This window comes from Anneissia japonica, unplaced genomic scaffold (genome assembly GCF_011630105.1).
Source record: "Anneissia japonica isolate Jap-2015-1 unplaced genomic scaffold, ASM1163010v1 scaffold288184_len555535_cov198, whole genome shotgun sequence".
NCBI classification, from domain to species: Eukaryota; Metazoa; Echinodermata; class Crinoidea; order Comatulida; family Comatulidae; genus Anneissia; species Anneissia japonica.
The window spans coordinates 506,040-524,131 of NW_022698468.1; the positions used below are offsets into that span (position 1 = coordinate 506,040).

Consider the following 18,092-nt stretch of genomic DNA (forward strand, 5'->3'; position numbering starts at 1 on the left):
TAGATTTACAGTAACAGAAGAAAACCGGAAAATGAGAAAAAAAATAAAACAACTCAGATGAACTAAACCATAAAATCTCCCTCCAATCCTCCTTCCCACAAACCACAGCAGAGATTTCAATCTGGGACCCTGACAGAGGTTCTGGTGGCCCCTTGGTTTGGAATGCTTTAGAATTATTGAACCCCTTTTCGGCAAATTTCTGGCCACCACTGATAATAATCATTGTGTGTACAGTATTTTTGAATTCTCCTCTTCTTTTGTGTTTTATGTGACTTGAGGCTCTAAATAAATTTATTCAATTGGTCTTACGTTTTTGAAGTTGTGCAATCCAATCTGCGCGTTCCTCCTCTGAACTTGTAAAGAAATATAGCTTGTAATCTTCATGACATATCTATAAATAAAAAAAATTAATATTATACAGAATACGGAACTTGTATTGATCCTGGATTGGATTTCTTCAGCGTGACACACACCAAGAATAAAACACAAAAGTCTTACAAACCAGTGGGATCGTTAAAGCCGGGTACTCACTTCGCAAGACGGTCGTCGGCCAACGTTATTATATGATGAATGCAACGCGACGACAGTAGACAGCGTTACATCGTCTAGCGCTTACAGCGAGCGGAGTTGGATTTGTTGTGCGACGGTCGTAGGACGCAGTAAGTGCCCGGCATTACATACACATGAGCATACGCAGGTCAAACCGCCCGCGGCTTAAACGTCTCATCCGAAAGACAGTGTACTTTAGAAACTTGCATTTCAGCCCTCCAGGTGAAACACAAGCAAAACCAAGAAATCTCCACAGTTAGCGCACACAGGGGCTACCACCAGTTTAACCAGCTAAGAAAGCTGCTCTTAACAATATTAACATACATTAAATATGGTATCTGATACTCAATGTATACAAAAAAACAACAAAACATTAAGTAAAAGATTAAAAAAAAAGGCATATGGTTTTTAAAAAAGGTGTAGTTACTGTAAACATTCTTTACTAAAACATAAGTTAATAGTTGAAAGGTATTTATAAACTAATGAATAATAATGACATTGGTAAAAAAAATAACATTTACAATCGCAGTAAATAAAGAATAAAAATATATAATAAATACACAGTTTGCTATTTAACAATCTTTGAACAAGAGACAGCGAGATAGGAAATCCCCAAAAGTGAACTACAATGAACGTAAATAGCAGAAGAATGAGCTCTTCGCGTAGTTTGCATTAAATTTGATGGAACATCTGCCCTCTCTAGAATGGAGGAAAATTATTTGATGAAGTGGAGAAACTAATGAAAACAAATGAACCAGAGAGTTATCCAACCAATCAAACCAAAGAGTATATGATCGAATCAATGATCTCTACTTTAATAAATCCGAGATCAAATGTGTAGCGCCGCCACTCGGGTGGAGGAAAATTGCTCTCATGGACGCCCTCATGAGGCATTCTACTATATCGTGAACTGCTCTATCTTTTGCTATTTATTATCTTTGCTATAAATTACGGTCATTATCAAATGCATACAATAACATTTTGATAAGGTAAAACATTTCAAAAGTTTGAAAATAAGTTCTGATGTATTTTTTTTTGTTTACTTAGTGAAAGTATATTTATCCTGTTATTGGAATATACTGTATGATGTTGGATAAAAAAAAAATAAATATTTAAAAATTTATTTCCTATATGCCTGATACTAAAATTATAAAAATTAATATTAAACTATTCTTACCTGAACTCCATATGGTTTATTGAATGCTTGACTATCAACTTCTTGTATTACTTTGACATTTTTTAGGTCCACGCTCCCCTTCTTTTGACCTTTGACCTGAAAAAAGTAGAAAGTCTCTGCCTATTGTTCAAAAAACGATTATTCATTATTTTATTTATTTAAGATACTATTTTGATAGCATAGCAAACACATTGGTAGAAATAAGTAATATTAAACACCAAAATATGGGCATATCACATTTATTTGTCACATTAATTATGATAGTATGTACAGAGATAGTAATCTCATGGTATCATTATCATTTATGTCCATATAAGGATATGATATAGATGTGATATCATAATGCCAAATTGAAAATATTACACAAACTTGTTGCATAAAATTTCATATAGGTAGTTTAGATAGAGGTAACCTTTCTGACATGATTTCCATACTCCTGACATACAGTATCTGACTGATTTAAACTAAGCCAAAATGGAGGAATATGGTAATTTCCATATTTTTGCTATTTTGGCTGATGCAGATCAGATTCTGTGATATCAGTACAGCAACCTCAATAGAAAAACCTCAATAAAAAAAATAGCTTTCTTGTTATTTTACAATGAAAAACATATTGATTTTACTTGGATAATGTTTTTAATACTATAAAGTGTTAATATAAAATCACTTTAACTTACCATATTGGCATTGGAACCTTCATAATAACTTAGAGATGTGGGTGTTAATGAAAAAATTCTCTTTTTATAATTTATCGGCGCAAATCCTCTCTTATTTTGTGACCGCTTTAGCATCAGTCCAGTCAACAATTCGTTATCTCCCATGTTTTTAATATCTCCAGATAAACACTTGAACGTCTATTAAAATTAATGTTCCAACAGGGAAATATATTTTTATTTCGGTCAGAGCCCTGTGTATAATTCTACACTCCAAGACATCTGGAAAAAGGGAAAAGAAAGATTTTAATATTATATTCCATGGTATACTTCTTCAACAGGATGTACCATATACTGTATATTACACATGTAGTTCTGATATAGTTGTTTCCAGAGGATGTGGATTTTCCAGTTCACTGAATTCCATATACAAGAATCACTGCTGTAGCATCCTGGTCTAGCAATCCTGTGATAGGACGATGCATGTGATGTACACTACAGTACAGTAATTATAATTTCTATTTTAGATTGTGATGAAACAAGAAGAGTACAGGTCACAGGTCATGCATGCTAAATGCCAGACAATCTTACAATATCCTAGTAGGCAAATTAAATGGACTTTTCCAGAATGTCAATCAAATTTAACAACTGATAAATCAGAACAGTGCATGTCCAAACGCTTGCATGTGTGTGTGTATGCTTTTAAACTGTCATTTTGTTACCATTTTTTTTTACCATATTTTTGTCACTGTTACCACGATACACGCTGCGTAATTAAGGTTGCTTCGAATTGTGGCAGTATGGGTTTTTCGTAAAAAAATGTTTTCATCCAGTTTTTGAATTCTGTTAGCCCACAATTATTTTTTGACTTCATGCAGGTAAATATTACAATTTTTACTTTCTGAAATTTAGTCTAAATCATATTAATGCAAATGTTGTTGCTAAACTGACCAATCGGCCATGTTGGTTTTGGTCACCTGGATAACTTAACGCTGATTAACGCACTCTGGTTACGTTAATTTTCAATGTCAACGAAGTCTATTTTACGAACTAGATGAATGAAAATAATACTAAACGAAAAATTTGATTAAAAAAGAAATGATCCAGTCGAATAAGCCCACTGTGTTATTTTATTTCTTGTAAGGCGAGACTCTTTTTATAATGCACCTTGTTTAGCAAACCCACTGCCTGTGAATGATTTCGAATTAAAGTATAATTATATTTTTGGGCAATTAAGTTTTCAAATTTTTACTACACCCGCCACTGCCTTGAAATCGCCAAAAATAAGATATACGTTAGGCCTATAATATTTCTTCCTTATATAAATTCTAAAGCATTTAACCATCCCATACTACACTGTTTACATTCACCAATAAAATTATTAAATTTCAAATTATTAAATTTTTTTAAATTTTTTTTTTTATTTATTTATTTTTAAAAAATTTTCATTTTCATTTTTTCCTCAGTCTGGAAGTTTTTGACAAAAATATTTCCTAAATAAGAAATCAAAATTTTATGTTTATTATTTTCCGCGATCCTCTGACAATCTTTCACAAAATAAGTTCGCAAAACAAGACATAAAAATATCTCGCCTAAATGTACAATATTTACTGAATTAATTCAACTTAATTCAACTGTTTTTTTAAGGACTTTTTTAGTCACTTGCATTGGATCAATGATTTTGCAAAAATTAGTAACCACTAACCATGGGTTAGGCTAAAACCTGATGAGCTTTCAATAGCTCCCCCTTCCCCCACCCCCAAACACTCCTCTAGATAAGCCACATATATTTGTTGATATGTTGTACGGTAACTGATTTTTCTAAAACACAAAAAAGCAAAAAAAAACTTGGAATGTTTAATTTTTGAATATTAAAAAACTGGGGTTTGAAAAAGGTGGAAAAGGTGGTTACTCCTCTTTTCCCCCAGGTTTTATATATTGTAACACAATTGGTACAGTCTATATTGCTTAATTATACCCTTGTATAAAATGGATTAACCCAACTACTGCTGATTGGCCCTTGACTGTATGTTAATTAGAAAAGTTGTAAAAGTATTTGGGTAGAGGAAAATTAGGGGAGATCGATTGGCGTCTAAACTCTGACCAGATGTGTCCATGTGCACTTTGTTCTGTTACCTAATTAAAACTGTACCTGTAATAATTTGTACATTGCTTTGGTAACTTTATTTCTTATTGAAATTAAAGAGTTATTCAACGGAATATCACCGTCGCCGAACCACACACTTGATCGAGGCCAAGAAACGTTAAAATATATATTCAGAAATCAGTATATCATTCCTAACCATTCCAGAGTTTTTCGTCAAATATGCTTTTTGTATCTTCGAAAAATCAGTTGCTTTTCCTCCAGAGCCTGATTTAATTTACATGGGCCTTTCATTGAATTAACACCATGCTTTTCATGATGGTACCCATCACCAATACAGTAGGTCCCTAGTCCTATATAATATTTCATTGGGTTCAACAGGTAACTTCACATTTGCTGTATCCCACTTTACAACAATGACATTTCCATGCAGTAACCACATGTCTATTATTGTTAGAAGCAGTCTGGCGCAGCGGGAACGGTTTGGTTTCCCAACCTCGAGGTCGGGGTTTCAATCCCTCGCTGTGCATTTCGCTTGTGTTCTTGAGCATAGCACTTTGGCTGCATTGCTTCTTTCCATCCTGGAGTAGTAATCAGTACCTGGTAGGATTGCCATCAGGTTGAATAGATCAAGGAAATCTGATACACAGGTGAAAGTAAAAAAGCATATCTCAAGCCCGACCGACCCAAAAAGTACGAAATTGAGGTTCGGCATTTTAGTTTGTGTTTTTTTTCACAACGAAAAAAATATTTTTTTTTCTAATGAGCTAAAAAGGTTGGAATAAGATTATCTTCTTTTCCACCAACCTACACATCTTTTTGATCTTCGCAAATTGTGGCCAACACAAGAATTTTTTTTTTTTTGGCCTATTACCTAGGTACAATTGTAAATTAAATGCTGTACAATATAGATTACCATATAAACAAACAGTACTTTGAAGACACGTTGATATACCAAGCATTTGTGTACACAGTATTTCAGTGTATTATTACAATAGACTGGTACAATACTGTTTCTGCATGGCTCATCATATTATTTATCATAATTATTTCATGTATATTTCACGAATCTATTTATAAATGACAAATGAAATGAAAGTCAACGATTTAGGTTGTTGATCATGATGAATGCCTGCATTATAATAATATACTGCTCAAAGGTTAATATAATCGCATATTACCTGTAGGTGCTTGGCTTCTATTCTTTACTACCTACTATAGTATTTGAAGGGTGAATGAACTTGCATGGTATTCCTATAAGTTTATTGCTACAAACACCATCTATATTTTGGCATTGACCGAGGACGATTGAATAAACGGTATTTCTATAAAATGCGATCAGTTGTTAGGTCTGTTCAGTAGTCCTGTCCATTACATGCAGCAATGCATAAAATATAAACTACAGGTATAGTTTCGTAGTTATGATCATCAGCTTTATTCAGGAATATTCTGCTGACTGTCTTCATAATAATTCCGATGAACAGTTAATGAAATGGAATAGACTTATTTCTACCAATGGTCACAAAACCCTCGACCATTGTGAATACCACTGATTAATCTCAAATAAGATAGTATAATACATTGGAGTATGTATTATACTATCTTAATTTTAGTAACCAGTCTCCAAATTCCATACAGTAAGGAATTCAACAAAAAACACAATTTATAACCAAAAAAAGCATCGTTTTTTTTTTCTTTTTTTTTTTTTTAATGAGTGGCGCTATAATTTGGTTGCTAAAGTAACATGCTTGCCTTGTATTAGTTCAATTCCCATCAAGGCCAGATTATTTTGAATGACAAAACACAACTGTAAAAGCTCATAGTGAGACTATACTGTAGTTTATGTATTATGACCTGCTTTTTGTTTATACGACAAAAAACAACAGTTTTTTTTCCCCTTTTTTTTAATGAGTGCAGCTATAATTTGGTGGTTAAACTTTAACATGCTTGCCTTGCATTAGTTCAACTCCCAAAGCTCATAATGAAACTATACTGCAGTTTACGGTATATGTAAGGCCAAATAAAAAAAAATACTATTTTCTTGTCCCCTCGCGTATCCATTTTCTCTGCCAAAACATTTTTTTTTTTCATTTCCTTTATTTTACAAAATGTATGAAAAACTGGCTAACTCGCATCAGTAAAATTCCTCTCGCGATCCTTCGTGGTTGAGAATATATATTTTATGTAATATTATTTGCTTTCAATATGTCTACTTGGTAAAAGTAAGAAAGTAGTAGATATTTCTCGTCGGCCATCTTGGATTTCCCACCTCGGAGTAAAAAAAAAAGTGCCCTCATTCTCATTTTTTTTAAATATAAGAGAATCTACTTTTTTTTTTTACTTGGCCTAACATTTAACTTGTGTTTGTATTGTTTATAAGCATCTTTCAACCCTGTAATTGGCAATCTTCCTCGTTGTTATAAAAGGCATTTTTCATTTTGACTACGCGGCCAGTCTACTACGAACTAATGGACCGTGACGGCAACGCCAAGACACTGTTCGCGTACTACACCAAGATCTGTTTTCATTTTTTAAAGGCCAACTCAGACAGCGTCGGCCAACGCAGCCCGACCCGATTTGTTGTCGTGTCGGGTCTGTGTGAGATAAACGCAGAAGCGATGATGTGCGTCGGAGGCAGTCGCGTAGTAGAATATTAAACATGTTTCTCACGACGGCTTAAGACTGTCCCCGACGATAAATCGGGTCGGGCTGCGTCTGAGTTGGCCTTTAGGCAACTACGACGACGCAGCACACGTACGTAGGCCTACGGAGGGGAGTTAGTCGACCATGGTTTTAATACCAGAGAACAATGTTCTCTTGTTTTATATTTGAAAAATGAAATGTTAAAAAAAAAACTTTAGTCAAATACTGTATACAAAATAAAAAGTTTTGAGTGATGTTTCACTGTTGGCTAGGATCTACCTGGCTAGGCCTAGCCTAGGTGTCAAAAGAGTCGTTAACCGGGAGAAGAGGGGTGTCAGGCCTGCTCCGGCAATTTGCCAAATGCAACGATGATGTACAAATAAATAACAATTTTAAACAGAGGTATTTATATAGCAAGGCTTGATCCACGATATCAACGGCGGATGCCCTAACTAGCGGCACCAGATAATGTGTTTTCTCTTACCCAAAATCACCCTGACAAGGCTAGGCTAGCCTAGGCCTAAGCCTAAGGCCCTTTTTTCACTAGATCCCCTGATTTACCTAATTTTATGGTGACTATTCATTCCTCATTTATTGCATGTGTATAAATAGGCCTTCATAAAACATTTAATTACTCACTTGTTTTAATAATTAATTCATTATTAAACGAACAATGCTCGATCGCAGATGCGATGAAAATTGCAACCCCTAACAAAAAAGTTACCAGCAGTTTGCCAAACAATCCGGTGATCTGATTGGTCAATATTAGGGTAGTCGCCACCACGCCAAATTCAGAAATTGGGGTTATCGCGGAAGCTGTCACAACGCCGATTTAGCCAGTAAGGTTTGTGAGCATGCGCAGATGTCCGTTACGCTCTATTAGTTCGTAGTAGACTGGCCGCGTAGTCAAAACGAAAAATGCCTAATGTAATCTAAATGTTTAGGCCAGGTCAAACCATACCTCGTAACTAAGAATATTGCTGAGTACTAATGGCCTTAAAAGCTGAAATACATCCTAAAACCGGTTTTACACTATGCAAATATATTCACGCGAATTGAAAGAGTCGGTTCATGAGCACGCACATTCACATTTCTATCAGAGTTTCTTGCTTCAGCGAAATCTAATAGTTCAAACTGTTTTTACTTTTTGTGAAGCAAGAAAATGAAAAAAAAAAAAAGGAAGGGAAAAAATGCACAACCAATCAGAGCTATGGAAGCGAACATACGCTTTCGATTCACAGGAATAAATTCGGCTAGTGTAAAAAAACTAGCTTCAGAAATACTTTATTGGGTGACCTACATGTAGGGATCATAATACAATAAGATAACAAAGGAACTTAACAAGGTTGCAGGGTATTATTTTCATTATAAACATAAGGCGACCTCTGCCTTCCAACTTGTCTGAGAAAGACTTATTTCCAGTGTGGTCCTTCTGGTAGTGATTTGGCAGTACAGTGGGAGACAATGCACTACTCTTTTCCAAAGATTGTACAGCGTTCTTTAACCTGCACATGGGTCATAATGCACACAGAACCAACAGCTTAAAAATCTTATTCGATAAACGGTGCGCTACGATTCTGCAGCTAATGTGTGTTGTGGCTATGCATGGGCAGCAGGCTGCTTTCTTTAACCATTTTTAAATAATCTGTATCAGTGTACTAGTACTACTACCGCACTGTATAGTCTAAGAAAGCATTCTTTGCAATTTCCATGAAGCTTCTTTTATTAATTGCTATTTTAGTAGTTCAAGTTTTATTCAAAAATATTTTCCTTTCCTTAAACCTTTCAGATTGTGATTGATCTAATCATTAAAATAAAGTGCAGTGAGTGGCTATTGGTACAGTAGTCTTAAAACAATTCCCAATTCTGATTGGATGTTAATTGTGTGTATGGTTGGGATTCAGAGAGCAGCTTAGCTCAGTTGGCTAAACTGGGTGGCCACCATGTGTGCGCTGAACCGTGGAAAACTTTTGGTCCCCGATTCAATTTAATCACTCGCTACTCTCCATGTGTTTCAGCTGGAGAGCTGAAATGCAAGTTTCAATAGTGGACTTCAATATTGGATGAGGCATTTAAAAATGAACATAAAATGGATTTCAGAATTCATAGGTAAACCAAGTTTATTTGAAGGTACTGTATAAATCAAATACAAAAACGTTACAGTAAAAGATGGTATTTAATACAATATTTTATCTTTTAAAACGCCTTAAAAATATATCGACATATATAAAATATATCGACAAGCCAGAAGAATACTACTGCCAACATTACGATTCCGTATATACCTGTACACGGTTGTCAGCTAGGGCGGGTAGGTGGTACTGTACTGTATTATAGTAAGCGTTGGATCTGAACTAGAGGCTAGGCATACTCTATAAAACGTTCATGTCCTACTCTATAAAACGTTCATGTCCTACTACTATACCTAGGCTTAGAATTGATTTTGATAATTAAAAACCTATCATTCTAACCCATTCGTATTAAATGTAAATGGTGAGGTAGACCGGGCCTAGACGATAAAATTTCTGCTGCAATTCAGCAACGCAAGGGGGAAAGCTTCTTCTTTTCATGGTTCCACGCTAGCTACTATTATGGGCTCATTTCAAAACAATCTTTTAGCTTTTTGTTCTCCACTTTTACAGATGATATCAAAGTCCATATTTGCATTGGCAATATCTCATCATGTAGGCCCGAGTGAAAAAAACATAGCAAGAAACAAGTAGTAATGTACAGTAGAATGCAGTGTGTGGACCTCGATAGTGTACCTTGCTGATGACGCATGTCACATACACTGCAAACGCTCTTCAGATTTACGAAGTTTGCCAAGTTTGTGTCTATATCAGAAAATGTTGGGGATTTTTTGAAGTTTTAAATTATTTTAAACTCAATTTACTGTATGATCGCTTGTATGCTTAAATTTTCATTGAAAAAAAATCATTATACATTATTATTAATATGAAATTTTTAAATGGAATACTTTATATTTTAAAAAAGTTTTCGCCAGAAAACACCACATGACAGCTCCAGCCCCCGCGGGCGCCACCCATGATGGCTAATCTTTGGTTCAATTAACCTTGATTACGACATGAAAGTTCAAAAAGATGGTACCATGTAATGATGCCCCATTTTGTTGACGGATGTTTCATGGGAAAATTCAGATTCAAATTATAAGACTGGCCTTTAATTGTTTCAAAATTTAAGAATTGGTTGGACACTCTGGCAATTTCTTACTTGATTGCAAAGCAGCAAAATAGTGTGTACAGCTCATCGTGATAGCAAGCACGGAAACGCTGTATCAACCTCTATAAATTTATAAAGGTATCTTTTTTGTTGAAAAATGTACTTTGTGAGTTTTATAATTATGTGTTATGACTGTGAGAAGAACATTGATGTAAAAAAATTAAGAATTAAAAGTTAGGTGCCAAAGTGCATTAGCGCCGCTGAAGGCTCTCCTTGGCTAAATTAAAGTAACCAGTGAGTGTTAGTCTGACCACTTTCTACACATAGGCTATCAGTCCGTAAGAGATGAGAACTTAACTTGTTCACTGAATGCCTCCTTCTGTAACAACATGACAGCTCTCCTCTGTACTGTATGTAGGCCAAGGCTACCCCTTCCTAGGCCTAAAAGGGCTAGGCCCTAGGGTTAGGCTAGGCCTACATGTATGTATACTAGCCTAGGCTAGTAGGTAGGGAACGAGTAACACAGCAGAGTAGATACGGACGGGCCTGGCCTAGCCTAAGCATTAAAGCTAGAGAATTTGGGCTGTTTAGAAGCCAATGCCCTAGGTAGAAGACAATGCCCTAGGTAAGATGCCTTATGTATGTAGAACTGTGTAATTATTTTCTTTTTTCTTTTCGAATTATATTTTTACGTATTTGCCGTTGGGTTTTGTGCATTTGGAGAGCGTGTCGTGTTAGTTAGAGGTGCTCGCACCCGTTGATACGCTCTCTCACTGGAAGGAATTTCTCTTTTATATTTATATATATATTTTTGTACTGTTGCCAGTGTAAAGCCGAATAAAATAAAAATAAAAAATAAAATAAAGAAAACCGGTTTGTTAAAAAAAATGTGAACAAACATAGGCCTAGGGCCTTAGGCCTAAACTCTCCTTAATTAATGTGGCCTGCCATCTCCCTACATAGGCCTAGAGAGGCCTATGCTAGGCCTGGCTAAAAAATAACAACAGAGAAATAAAACTTACATCGATCAACCTCGCTGACCGTGGCTTACAACGGTTGCAACTTCATAGCTCGAAAACGCATTTAAAATCGTGATGGCATGTTGATCAAATACACTGTACAGCTTCTAACGTAATATTTGTGATATCAGTTGCCTTGAAATGTAAAAAAACTATTTACTTCTGTAACTTACAAACTCAAAAACTCTTGTAAAACTTCTCCATAAACCAGGAAATTAGTTGGTACAACTTGTGGACGGACCTAAGTTATTAGAAGAAAAAAAAAAACAGTATATCAATATCAAATTTTATGTATATAAAATATGAAAATTAAATTGATGATTAAAAAATTACTTTACATAATATTAATAATTTCACTAAATGTCTTCCATCTCAACAATAATAATTTATTTTTGTTATTTTTTAGGAAAGCTAAGTGTTCTAGAATGTTGACCTAACGTTTGTTGCTTGTGCATTTTGCTGCAATGACATCTACCAAAACATGATCTACATGATGGCAATTATCTCGCACACTCGATTGTATTTGTGCGCATGTTTGATTATTCCATTAATTTGCACGGGTAAAATTAAATAAAGATTGTTAACTGTTTCATAAAGATGATTCTATTTCAAAATGTCTTGTACGTACTGCTTCCTAAAGCTATAAAATTAAAAATGCCAGCAAACGAATTTTCATTCTTATTTTTGTAAGATGCTTGTAAATCAATGACTTATTATTTGTAACCGGTTTCCAAGCATCCAACAAGGCACTCTCCCTCTTGATGTTTGTTAAAATGAGATTTTAGGTTGAGGTCGGGTTGGACAACACCTGTCTCTTATACACTCTAATATTGTGGTTTAAAAGCACATTTTGGACCACACTAAACAATCTCACCCCATGAACGTATAATCGGTATCTTTATTCAAAAAAACTCCTTTATAAAAAAAATACATTAGCAGCAAAAAGCTGAATTGACATATTTTGTACAAAAGGAAAACAAAAACGAGAGAAAAAAAATCAAAAAGCAAAAACATCACATTAAGACAATACAAAAGCAAACCCAATCCATTAGTTCACTGCGTTAAAAATTGCACAATGAACCCTCAAATGATTTTTCTTTATTCCAGGCCGTCGACCGAGGATTCATCTGCCCTTTGGTTTTAACCCCTCCGTCGGACACGTCAGACCCCTCGTCGGAAAATTTCTGAAGCGACCGCTGGTCAAGCAGGTCCGACCCAACTAAAATTAATCAAAGCAAAAAGATATCCCGATAATACCGTAATATAATAAATTAAATGTAAACCACCCTCCTTTTATTCATGATTTACTGAGCAACTGAGTGACCCCGGCCTGAGACCCGGCGCACACGCAGTGTCACTCAGTAAATCTCGAAATTAACTCTTCTCTGGTATTCCCTGCTGCGACCACCTCGCGAAAGAAATCACCTCCCTTAACGTCTGAATCCCATGGTCCCGTTTGTTCTCCCTATCTAATTAGTGCATTTGATACCTCTCGTAAGCCACCAGGAAGCTACTTTCAGGATGTAGGGTATCCACCGGTTGGGGATGAGGAAAAAATTAAAATTTATGATTTTACGTTACATGAGATGGCCAGAAATGGCACACTCAAACTCAAAATTAGGAATACCACAAGGTTGTTTTATATCTCCTGTGCTGTATTTTCTTTTTACCTCTGTCTTCAGGTATAAAATGATTCATGTTCCGAGTAATTAAATATGCAGATGACACTGTTATTAGGCCTACTGTGTACATTTTAAGTTTAAACAATATAATGAAAATGAATATCGTATCAGATTTTGTTAAATGGAGTAAATCAAATAATTTAAAGCTCCATGTAGGTAAAACAAATGAGATGATTGTAGATTTATGAAAAACCAAAGACTATATAACTCCTATAAAAATAGATGGCGATGAAGTAGAATTAGTAGAAGAATATAATATTTAGAGTTTGTCATTGATAAACTGTCATAGAAAGCAAACACAGATAAAATATTTAAAATGGCCAATCAAAGAATGCATGCAAAAATGAAAATCAGTATCGATAACTCTTTGCTAAAACTGTTTATAATACATAATCCAAAGTCATTTTGTCTGATATGTAATTATGGAAATATTATTAATAACAAAGAAAAATAGACTAAATCGCATTACTAAGAAAGCATACATTGTAAAAGAACCATTGGTGCCGCACCTCAATGAATTGTATGAAGTTTGGGTAGTTAAGGCAGCAAATAGATTAATTAATGATGTTGAACATCCGATATCGTCTTAGTAAATATTTCATTACAAAACGCAGACTACATGTTCCAATAACTAAAACTAACAGATCAAAATATGCTTTTGCTACAAATGCCATTCATATTATTAATTTACATCATCAGCAATAATAATAATGATTGGCAATAATAATAATAATAATAATAATAATAATAATAATAAAAATAAATAAATAAAAATGATTGGCAATAATAATAATAATAATAATAATAATAATAATAATAATAAAGATATGATGGATGGCAGTCATAATAATAATAATAATAATAATAATAATAATAATAATACTGTGTAATGTTTTATCATGTATTTTCTGTTTCATATTATATATTTTGTGGATGTGTGCAAATGCAACAGCTTACCTTTTTACATATAATTTTTAATTATAACCATTTACTAATATATTTGCCAGTCTCAAGAAGCATTTCTGTTATTTTATGATGGACAAAGAAAGCAATTCAGTATTCAGTATAATAAAATGATTGATAGAATCATATACTGTAATGCATTCACAATGGATACAATTCACCTACAAAATTAATGGAATCGCCTGTTCGGCTACTCAGAGATCGTCTATCTGGTGAATTTCTCCATGACGGAAATAGTGCCGACAAAAAATACAGCTCGGCCTAGGCCAACTTTTACCAAAACAAAGGGGAGGTGCAGGAAAATAGCAAGTTTATAGGCCTACTGTAGACTAGGGTCACGGTGACCAAGTGGGAGTTGATAGGCTGTTTATAAATATTAACAATTACTGTTTGATTTGGTAGGTATAAATGTGAAAAAAGGATCAAAATATTTAAATTAGCATTTTTGGCTTAACGTATTATATATAGGCCTAAGCCTAGACTAGGCCTAGGCTAGGCCCGTAGGCCAACGTACCATTTCAATGTAAAATAAGGCTTGCGCGGGGAATTAGCCTAGGCCTATATATCCCCGTCCAAAAATTAGGCCTGGCGCCAAGACTTGCGTCAGCACATTTTGGCGGTTATGTTTATACAGGAAATTAGCCTTTGTTTTGGCCTTTCTCTCAATATACAACCAATAATGTTATATAAGCACTGCAGTAGTTACGGTTCTGCACTTATATTTTCCAATGATTTTGCATTGGTTTTTGATTGAGATATCCTCCGTGCATGATGAAATACTTATTATTATTATATTGGCACGTTGAGACTGACAGTTTTTTTCTAGCTCAATACCCATTTTTTTATGATTTTTATTTTTTATAGATTTGACAAAATATGGCTGAAGATCAGGGAGTTAGCTCATTGCCTTTGCCGCCCAAGCAATACATAAAGAACTACACTGATGAGAGAATACGAAATGGAAATATTCCTAGCCCACCGCGTCCACCTCCTGATAAATATGATATGTTTGGTGCAACATTTCAACCAGATGATGCTATTATACGCCAGTTGGAAACACAGGGACTACAGCGGCTGCATCCAAAACAGTTTGATCACAAAGAAGAGTTGAAACGTCTGAACCATTCGATTCTCGTGAATTTTTTAGATTTGGTAGACATTTTGATCACTGCCCCACAAAGTCCACACAGACAGCAGAAAGTTGAGGACATTAACTTGGTTTTTATTCACATGCATCATTTGATCAATGAGTTCAGACCTCACCAAGCGAGGGAGACATTACGAGTTATGATGGAAGTGCAAAAAAGGCAAAGACTAGATACAGCAGAACGATTTCAAAAACACTTGGAGAAGGTGACTGAATCACTGCAGAATTGTCTAGAGTCATTGCCATCAAACATAGGATACATAGAAAGTAAAGTGGTGACATCAATTGAGATCGAGCAACAGGAATCAGGGAATGTCAAAAAAGATGCAAAAGAGACAGTAGAACAGAAAAAGACAACAGAGGATATTTTTTACGATAAAGATAAACTAATGTGTGATATGGTAGACTCTATCTGAAGTTTCATCCATTCACACCAGTGGTGGATTCAAGGGGTTGGGGGAGTTACAGCAATCGAGATCGAACAACAGGAATCAGGCAATGTCAAAAAAGCATGAAAGTGACAGTGGAACAGAAAAGACAATAAAGGAAACTTTTTACAATAAAAATAGACTAATGTGTAATATGGTATACTCTATTGGATTTTTCACCCATTCACACCAGCGGCGGATTCAAGAGGTGGGTGGGGGGGGGGTGTAGGTGCAGCTTCACCCTTCTGAATTGTTCAAAATTTTTTTTTTTTTAAAGGAGAAAGAAAGAAAATTATATTCAAATTTTAAGGCTGAGAGTGCCATTTCCGGCCATCTAGAAGTGCCATAATCATAAATTTTCTTACCTTATTCCCAACCATGGCAGGGCTGAAAGTGGTATAGAAACTCCATCTGTGAATTCACTTCCTGGGCTCTCTCTATTTCAATTTCCGCCACTACACACTAGCATACTGTAAGTATAGTAACTTCTCGGGCATAAGCCTACGTCCTTGATTACAAAACTACCAATTTTGGGGGTGTGATATTTCCGGAGGATCAGAAAGTGCAAACATTATAGTGAGCCTAGCTAGGCTAGGTGTCTACCTGAAGTACCACAGAAAGTCCAGTCTAGAACTTAGGCCTCACAATGCACAGAGTGTTATTTCCAAAAGTTGAAGGTGAGCATACATTATGCAAGGATTACATTTTGCATAATTAAAGGCAGTTTAAGCTGGGTTTCCTTAGAATCGCTACACGGTTGCTACAGCGTTTTCACTGCAATCTTTGCACTGTGTAGCTGTCCCCAACCCAATTGGGAACACTCCCTGGTGCAAGTGACCAATCAGCATCGCCAAAGGAGTCAGCCATAGCGTGTAGCAATTTTATGGAAACCAGCCTTTACTTGGGGTAGGCTTGTACTATAGTAATACAATAATTTTACAGTACAGTATTATGATGTCTAGTCTGATATAAATAAAGACACCTGATTCACAACTGCCAATTACAGGCTAGAGAGTTCAGAATGTTTACATTTTCTGTTTATATAAACAAGCATTGCTTATGATTGCAGACCTCCAAAATGTTGACATAGTAATTACACTACATAAATGCAGTAAACTGTATCTTGGGATCTTATTTTTAATTAAAATAGATGGGAACTGATTAGCATTTATAAATTGCAATTATGTGAGCTCCTTGTAGTCGTTAATGACAATAAAAGTTATGTACAGTACAGTATTATATTTGTCGTTTATGAACTAGGCCTACATATCAAATTGACAAGTGCTATCATTATGAAAGTGTAGGTTTGCAACTACTGTACTACTACTGTAAATGGATTCAATTGGCCCTAACTTTGGGTTACTCAATTTATATTGCACTTAGTGCACGCCATACCAAATTTATTTGGCGTCCCATACTCAATTTCTGTTTTTTCAGACTATTTTTTTTTAAAGTTTCTTATTCCCTCGCTAAATAACTTGCTCGTTGGTGGCTCTGACCAGAATGAGAAAAAATAATGGACTTGTGGCAAGTTTAAAATACGATATTATTTACATGCTCGTGCCTATACACTGAGCAATGCTCAATATTTTTATTTGGAAACAGTTTTACAACAATGGTACACGTACGTAACGGTGCGTCCAAGAAAAAGAATAAAGACTAACGAAAAAATAGTAGTAGGTATTATATTGCTACATTATTGTAATGTGGTTTCGTTTTTTGCATATAATCTTGATTCGGAAATTCCAAAACTATTGTATCACTGATTATGTGATTACGATTGTTTGGATCATTTTGATCATCATGTGTATACACAGTTCTCCCTCTCATTAAAGACACCTTAAACACTCCCTCTATTAGAGGTATAGACCAGGGGCGGATCAAGGGATGTCCGAAAAAAAAAAGGGGGGGGGGCGATCGAAATAACGCCACCCTAGTGGTTCCGGGGGAATTCCCCTTGATTTTTTTCTTTTTCTAGACGTCCGAAAATAACCTCTGAGGCGTTTTAGGCAATCAATTTTTTCTTTATCTTTCTTTTTTTTCTTTCCAAAAGGGGGAGGGGTGGCCCTCCCTAAATCCGCCCCTGTAGACCACTTTTCTGTGGTTCCAAATGAACAATTAACTGTCGTTTATCTTTATTATTCTAATTAGAATTAGAGACAAAAGTTGCTAAAAATCATAGAAACCCGGGCGACTGTAATTGTGTATAATTACTCCTCTCTCCCTCACTCCACTCTTTAAAAACGTAATTGGTTACCTAATTAATTAGGGGTTTGTGTGGCAGGTGTCTAGTTAAACAACTGATTTTTAATCAACATATTGTTTAACATAGATTAATTTTAATATTGATCGGTAAATCAGGGTGGGAAAAATATATTGATTCTTTGATTGAACATGTCCTACATTGAAAATCACCAAAATACATGACTGACAGTTATATGTAACAGTGGCTCCAGAAATTTGCTGACAAAAAGTGGTCCGACAGCGGTCCTAACCAAGGGGCTAATTAGAACCTCCATCAGGGGTGGCGCCAGTGCGTGTGTGTGT

The 18,092-nt window shown here is 35.2% G+C and overlaps 2 protein-coding genes across 4 annotated transcripts in view; one reads left to right on the forward strand and one right to left on the reverse strand.

The window, feature by feature from the left end:
- LOC117102665 (tyrosine-protein kinase Tec-like) overlaps window positions 1-11,566 on the reverse strand; it is a 41,664-nt gene extending 30,098 nt beyond the window's left edge. For all 3 annotated transcript variants that reach the window (XM_033243045.1, XM_033243042.1, XM_033243044.1), the window contains exons 1-4: window positions 11,329-11,566; window positions 2,404-2,661; window positions 1,727-1,822; window positions 310-391 (exon numbers count right to left, since the gene is read on the reverse strand). In XM_033243045.1, coding sequence (XP_033098936.1) covers window positions 310-391; window positions 1,727-1,822; window positions 2,404-2,547 — 322 coding nt within the window. In that variant the 5' untranslated portion in view covers window positions 2,548-2,661; window positions 11,329-11,566. The remainder of the gene's footprint in view (window positions 1-309; window positions 392-1,726; window positions 1,823-2,403; window positions 2,662-11,328) is intronic.
- Window positions 11,567-14,190: 2,624 nt separating this feature from the next.
- Window positions 14,191-16,853, forward strand: LOC117102666 (mediator of RNA polymerase II transcription subunit 7-like). Its single transcript, XM_033243046.1, has 2 exons — window positions 14,191-14,368; window positions 14,835-16,853. Exon 2 carries the CDS (start codon window positions 14,847-14,849, stop codon window positions 15,531-15,533), a length of 687 nt encoding a protein of 228 aa, XP_033098937.1. The 5' UTR covers window positions 14,191-14,368; window positions 14,835-14,846; the 3' UTR covers window positions 15,534-16,853.
- Window positions 16,854-18,092: the final 1,239 nt, after the last annotated feature.